General features: G+C 35.2%; 1 protein-coding gene and 1 long non-coding RNA gene across 2 annotated transcripts; one reads left to right on the plus strand and one right to left on the minus strand.

Moving 5' to 3' along the window:
* Nucleotides 1-970: 970 nt before the first annotated feature.
* Nucleotides 971-5,594, plus strand: LOC110896271. The gene is made up of 8 exons (XR_002567795.2): nt 971-1,133; nt 1,223-1,355; nt 2,165-3,318; nt 3,600-3,762; nt 4,464-4,580; nt 4,972-5,196; nt 5,277-5,357; nt 5,426-5,594. It is a non-coding gene; the product is annotated as an uncharacterized LOC110896271 (long non-coding RNA).
* A 394-nt stretch (nt 5,595-5,988) lies between these two features.
* LOC110896270 (suppressor of mec-8 and unc-52 protein homolog 2) lies at nt 5,989-6,917 on the minus strand. Its single transcript, XM_022143722.2, has 3 exons — nt 6,745-6,917; nt 6,378-6,608; nt 5,989-6,309 (listed from the first exon to the last, which is right to left on the minus strand). Exons 1-3 carry the CDS (start codon nt 6,847-6,849, stop codon nt 6,109-6,111), a joined length of 537 nt encoding a protein of 178 aa, XP_021999414.1. The 5' UTR covers nt 6,850-6,917; the 3' UTR covers nt 5,989-6,108.
* Between the last annotated feature and the right edge of the window lie 490 nt (nt 6,918-7,407).

Consider the following 7,407-nt stretch of genomic DNA (forward strand, 5'->3'; position numbering starts at 1 on the left):
TTTTTTGGAATTTACTATTTTTTTTGTTTTAATGTTTTAGAGTTTACACTTAAGTCCCTGTGTTTCTAAAACTGACGCAAACCGTCCCTGAATTAGTTAGTTAACTCAAAGTTAACAAAATAAATGGATGGAGTTAAGTTAGTGGACTGAAATGGTTACGAAAATGAAAATAATGGACTGAAATCGCAATTTTTAAACTAATGGACTGAAACCGTTATTTTTGACAAATCTCAGGGACAAAAACAGTAATTAACTCTAATCATTAAAACTTCTATTTTCTGTTTATATTATCCTTGCACTTAAAAACATAAATCCCTTTATACCTTCTTTCTTTTCCTATTGTTTATTTTCAACTAGGGATGGGATTGGTACAGTACATGTACTAGTGCCGAAAGTACCGGTATTAAGTTTGAATAAAACTGGGTATCAAATACCGTACCGGATATATTGGTATGGCACGGGTACGGGTATTTCGGTACGATACCCGCTTTGGTACCACTTTGTTTTTATTTTTGTTTTTGAGCTCTCGTACGGATACTATATAGGTACAATCGACATAAATACCAATATAGTGTAAGTACCAAATAGGTAAAATTGGTACGAGTACCAATACAATACAGGTATCAAATAGGTAAAATCAATACGAGTACCATAAACACCATAATATGAAATAAAACATAATATAATAAAATAACTTTTAAAGTTTTATATCAAATTCGGTACCAGTACCTTTTTTTTACCCATCCCGTACGAGTATCAATACCGAAAGTACCAAATACCAAAATCAATAAAACTGGGTACCAATACATGTACCGAGTACCTAAAATCGGTACGGGTACATGTACGAGTACGGTATGAGTATGGGTTGTTCTGCCTCTTCAACCTTTTCCTCTTTGCACGCACATGTCAATGTCAATTATCAAACAAACGAAGACCTAAAGAAAGTATATACAGGACCCCCCCCCTCCAAATTAAATTAATTGACCTAGCTAGCTAATTCAATTGTGGCTAAATTCAAAAAATTCAAACTTCCTGTCGCGCTTCGCCGCGGGAGTGTGATCATTTTCTTCCGCACAACGCAAAATGGCAAGCCAATCCTATTGCATAGGAAGCTCAATAAGAAGCCTCACAAGGTATGATATGCTTTTGTGAGCATGAACTAATTTCGGTTTTCTTAAATTTTATTATGTTTTAATATTATAATGTTATATACTGTCCACAGTATCGACCGTTGGAGCAGCGTGCACATGTTGAGAAGAAAGCAAGGAGGAAGGAGAGGAAACATAACCAGGCACGGATTCATGGTAGTTCTAGAGGAGCAGCAGAGGGTAGCACTTCTGCAGCAGGAGTAAAAGGTGAACATTTGGAAAATTGTTTTATTAAAGAAATGAATGAAAAGAAAATGCAAGGATATGTGTGTGTGTCGAAATTGGGAGGGAGAAAGGGGGCCAAGCCTCCACCAAAAACACAAACACAATTTCAGCAAATCAAAGGTTAAATTGAGGCTATAAATCTTGCATGAACATCTTTTCTTGACCATCTAAGTTGATATAACATAAGGTAAGTTGAATTAGTTGATTTGATTTGATGATCTTTCATGAAATGGGTTGTATCAATTCATGAAATTATATGGAAATAAGCATGAATGTTGGTTGGAATTATCATGTAGGAGATGAATTATGCTTGATTTTGACTATCTTGATGATTTGAAACAAAACCCACTTGTAGTGATAGGATGATGAAGTATGATGATCATATGCAGTGCAATTTGGTGTAATGTTAATGTATGAAATTGTGTGTAGTAGAGTATTTGTTAGATGAAATTTATATAGAATAAAGGTTATGTGGATTTAGTTGATTTGATGATCCATGATATGAACTAGTAAGAATATTTAATTGAAATTAAACATATATCTTTTGTTTTACAAAACCATCTTTTGTTTTACAAAACCATTAACTGGTACTCATTCACACACATACATATGAGATTAGAGATTAGAAATGGAGGTTATCATCTTCCATTATCATTAACAAAGCAAAATCATTAATAAAGCAAATAGTCTTTTTAGCCTAGCCATATCAAATGTATATCCTTGATCAGCTAGTGCAAATTGAAGTTCTTATAAAACGTGAAATATTTGATTTTAAGGGTTATTTTTTACAGGCAAAAGGAGAGAGATATATTACCACAAAAGGCCCGATGTAGCAAGACACTACAAGGACAGAATACAAACTACATTCACCAAAGGAAACATTGATAAAAACCGACTATAGATTAAAATTGTAACTTTTCCACTCGCCCCATGTGATGCCTATGAACTTCGATCTATTTAATACCCAATCATACGTTGCCTCTTTTATCTCCTGGATGACCTTGAAAGGGCTGCTGTTTTTTTGTTAAAGACTTTTCCGTTGCGCGCATTCCAAATACTCCAAATGGTCTGTGAGTACACCGCGTGCTTCAACAACTTATGCTTTGTCGAGCCTCGAAATTTTCAATACTTTGGAATGCTTCCTGAATCGAATCCCACGGCTGCACACTTGTTTCTTTTACCCACCACAGAACCTAGCTCCAAATCATTTTAGCTAGTACGCATCGGAATAAGCTTTAAACAATCATCATGCCCCGATTGACAATCCGTTGCCGGTTGGGGTGTGACATAAACCGTTTTGCGTTTTTTTAATCAAAATAAGTTCCTATTAGGTTAAAGTGAATATGTGTGATACAATGATACTTATGTCTCCATACTGTCGTACCCTGCATAGTTTCAACTAAAAATTTAGCATTCTAGAACATTTTTGGGCCATCTAGTCACTTCAAGAGCTGACCAGAAGACTCCGGAACAATCCATATTTTTCCAGTAATTGGGGGCATTAGAAACATGATTTCCAGCCAAGAATGGCCTGAAAATGTATTTGTATGCTTGAAAAAGGCTCACAAGTCAAAAAAACCTGAGTTTGGGTTCTCACAACAAATACCATTATTAAAATAGGCATCCGACACTTCTCAACCAACACTTGAAAGAATTAGTGTAACTTATTATTATAAAAGAGATGATCAAAACAACATTTTCTATATCTTTAATGACAAATCACACAATCCCTAGGCCTTCATGTAATTTTGTATTCCCTTTTACAAAACAACTCAGTGGACAGAAGCAGCATCCAACGACTGTGTGTACTCGAGCTTTATTTAACGCCGAACACCCCACTCCATAGCGTCCGGGCACACCGCCCCCGCTGCGTTGTCGCTTGAATTTGTTCCGGCTTGCGATGTGTATGACGAATGAAAAATGGTTGGGATGTGTGATTATAACGGTAATATTCTTTAATGTATATATATATATTTTTATTTAAAAAATTAAAACCTTATATATACCTTTCATCCCCATTATTTTTAAACCTCTCTCTCTACCATTATTCTCTTTACTACATATTTTATAAAAACAAACTCAAGATTTGTATACCGCTCTCTCTCTACCATTATTCTCTTCACTGCATATTTCAATTTTTCACTCGGTGATAAAGTATCTCACTGATTTCCATTTCTCAAACAAATTTATTATTTTTATCTAAATGAATTTCTTATATTTATGTAGGAGAAATAAAAGAGGACACACACCGAAACACACAGGGGCATTATAGTAATTATCATATTAATTTAAGACAAGAGGAGCATTCCCGCATTACACACACTCAGCTATATATACACATTCATAAACTCTCACATCTCTCTCTCGAAGCTTCTTCCCCAAGCAACAGGTAATCATTCCACATTTGATTTTGTTTGTTGTTATCGATCTAAATCTCATGCAATTTCGTGTGTTTGATTATAATTTTATGTTGAACATCATAATTTACGTTATTGATTTGATATGATGCAATTTGCGTTGATAATCTGCTGGTGTTCTACTAAATCGATGTAATGACAGTTTGTTTGATGATTATTCGAGTTGTTCTTCATAATTAATTGATCTGTTGATAACTTCTTCATGCAATTTCGTGTGTTTGATTATAATTTTATGTTGAACATCATAATTTATGTTATTGATTTGATATGATGCAATTTGCGTTGATAATCTGCTGGTGTTCTACTAAATCGATGTAATGACAGTTTGTTTGATGATTATTCGAGTTGTTCTTCATAATTAATTGATCAATTGATAACTTCTTCATGCAATTTCGTGTGTTTGATTATAATTTTATGTTGAACATCATAATTTACGTTATTGATTTGATATGATGCAATTTGCTTTGATAATCTGCTTGTGTTCTACTAAATCGATGTAATGACAGTTTGTTTGATGATTATTCGAGTTGTTCTTCATAATTAATTGATCTATTGATAACTTCTTCATGCAATTTCGTGTGTTTGATCAATCGTAATTCAGCTTGTTATGGACCTCTTCTTATGATTTTGAGGAATTAGTGTAAAATTTATCATTAGTATGTTTGTCATTTAGGATGTTGATATTATGCGACTCGTCGTTCATTTCGTGGGTTGCTTCCCACCGCAAACGCGAAAGCATTCATCCGGAACTGTCGGCACATATTCGTCGTTACACCTTGGTTTCGACAAGGTAATGTTGTTTAGCTTTGAAAATCACATTATTTTTTTGATTTTGTTTTTTTGCCTATTCTACTAACAGTATTTTAAAACTAAAATGTTGGGCTGCTAACGAACACGAACAAGACCTTGTTCGTGTTCGTTTGTTAAGAAATATATGTGTTCATGAACCGTTCACGAACACTTGAACGAGATTTTATGTTCGTGTTCGTTTGTTAAGGAAAATGAACTTGTTTGTGTTCGTTTGTTAATTTTAGGCAACAAACAAAAAATGAACTTCAGTATGTTATGTAGGAAACCTGCAGGTTGTGCAGATTCTTGGTAGAACCTCGCTGTTTCAAACAGCGGACTAACAATTGCATAGATTTTGTAACCACCGTTCTTTTTTATTAAAACATTTTCAGGTGGTGGGGTGTTCTGAAGCGATGATTCGTACTTGGGACAATGGGGATAACAAGCTTGCTGACTTGGTGGAACATGCCAACCTAAACGACCTTCAAGATGTGTGTGCAAATCAGGTTCAATGCAGAGACACGTTTACCTGTTGCCGGGAAGCTTTGTTGGTAAAGAAATGGAAGGGATATGTTCTTGCAACCAACACTTTGAAATGATATGAAGATTTAGTATATGTATGTATAAACCTAACTGGTGTTGATTATATTATTCTTTGATTTAATTTCACAAAAATGTTTTTTTTCTTTCCTTTTAGCGCCACCGTATCCCGACAATCTATGTTGAGAATGGTCGACTAAAGGTACTCTTTAAGACGCGCATTAAGAAGTTTCGTAAGGTATGATTTGTTTTTGTGAGCTTTTTGTTAACATCTTATCATCTGTTTTAACATTATAATCTGTCCAGGCTGAGAGGAGGGCTGAGAGGAGGAGGCGGGCTGAGTGATAGTGCTTCTCAGAGTTCTGGGCGGATTGATACCACTCTGTAACACAACTTTGTCATGCTTTTCTTAGTTTGTCAAACTTTACCTGTTGCTTAATAATGAAGACAAGGCTAAACAAACTTATTTCCTCTATATTAGTTTGTGTTTTGACTGTTTGAGTCCTACATGTTAAGACCTTTTATATCTCTTAACAAATCCTTAAGAAGAAAAGAAGAAAGAATGCCAAGACATCATCATGTAAGGTCATTTAAAAAAGAAAACTATATATTTGTCATATACTTATAGAATAATAGATATAGATGCCTAATAGGAGTAAATTGATTTAGATGATTAATATATAAATTGATCCAGAAGGAGTAATACGGTCTGTATCATTTCTTTCTGAAAAGGGGAGGAGGAGGCATGAAATTACTAATACTAATAAGGCCCAATATTTACTATATATTTTGGTTAGAAAACCTAGATAGTAATTCAGATGTTAAAAGCGATTAAAACTACAATTTATGTACTCAATATGATTAACCGTATTACAATTAAGATATTATTAGTCCAAGTTTTTTGAATAAATGGATTTAAGAGGTTGTAAGCATTTAAATACACTTTTGGTCACTTTCGACCCAGTTCAACCCATTTGGTCCTTAATTCGTTAATCTTGTGGCGAGTATCTTGTTAATCTTGTGGAGTTCGTTAGTAATTTTTGGTCTTTATTCTGCTTTCTCGTCTTGCGCCTATCTTGCATCTTCACACCAAACTGAAACGCAGCTTTCGGCATTGCTTCCTTCTGCTCATTGTACGTTGCCCACTCCTCTTCTGTCTCAAAGTCCCACCTGTGAAGCCGCCCCTTTGCTTGTACAGAGTTCACATATCAATATGGTTGGTTCAAAGTCATGGTTTAGAAAGGAACACAACACTTACTCGACCACCCATATCCATTTTCGACAAATCATCTTCATCATCACTATCCACAACCTCACGGTTATATTCTTGATAGCCTGGATAGCATTCCGAATAACTCTCTGATATGAAGTTTGGATCTTTCTCCCGAGCATCTTTCTCCCGTAGTTGTTGGAGCCTCATATCATCCCGCTTGAACACCGACCCAAGACCCCGATCTTTCTCTTCTTGGGTCATCATCACGATGTAGTCCTAACATGTTGTGTCAAATCATCCTAACTATGTGAGAATTGGGAACATATATATGCTTATTTTAGTATGCTCTCTTAGAGAAAGTTACAAAATAAAGTATGCAAAACTAGAGAAGAAAGGGGGGAAAGCAATACACCTTTACTATCCTTGTCTTTCTTCTTCTTCTTCTTAAGAATCTTCCCAGACGAACCAAGACGGAGGTAAGACATAATTTTCCCAATCCGATCAAGCACAGACCCATCAACACTAACAGTAACCATTTCCTGCAAAAAATACCATAAATTGTAGTTGAGGATGACTTACATATTTGAGACAGAGGCTACGGCTAGCAAAGGCTTACTTCTGTGGACAGTGGTCGGAATATCATGAGAAAACCCACTCTCCTGTCATGCATCATTCATGTTAGGTTTCAAATGCATACAACAGAAGACAGTTGTAATGATGGTAATAGATAACAAATGATCCATATAGGGATTTTTTTATAGTAATAGATACTATAAAAGAATTCCCTACAGTTGAATATAAAACATAAACATATTATCATGATAAAAAAGAAGTTACCATGTCAAAAATGAAAGCCATTCTTCCAGGAAGGAACATATCATTTTGCTTGACAACAGTTTGAGGCTTGACTATCCACTGATACACAGCCTGCAACAGAAAACAGTATGAGCAGCAAGATACATATTTGGGATAGACAGAGGCTACGGGGGTAGCAAAGGTACCATTACATTTCCAGTGCGGAAGGATACTGGGTCTGGGTGGTCTTCCTTAGAGGACTCTCTGTTAATCATTAATT

The sequence above is a fragment of the Helianthus annuus genome, chromosome 12, assembly GCF_002127325.2.
Source record: "Helianthus annuus cultivar XRQ/B chromosome 12, HanXRQr2.0-SUNRISE, whole genome shotgun sequence".
Lineage (NCBI taxonomy): Eukaryota > Viridiplantae > Streptophyta > Magnoliopsida > Asterales > Asteraceae > Helianthus > Helianthus annuus.

What these genes read in the sequence shown, in the direction of transcription:
- LOC110896270 (XM_022143722.2), bottom strand. Translation starts at nt 6,849, where the DNA reads ATGGGTCTGTGCTTGATCGGATTGGGAAAATTATGTCTTACCTCCGTC. An exon ending in GAAAGACAAGGATAGTAAAG is followed by an intron (nt 6,609 to 6,744) that starts GTGTATTGCTTT and finishes ACAACATGTTAG; the next exon opens with GACTACATCGTGATGATGAC. An exon ending in AAATGGATATGGGTGGTCGA is followed by an intron (nt 6,310 to 6,377) that starts GTAAGTGTTGTG and finishes AACTCTGTACAA; the next exon opens with GCAAAGGGGCGGCTTCACAG.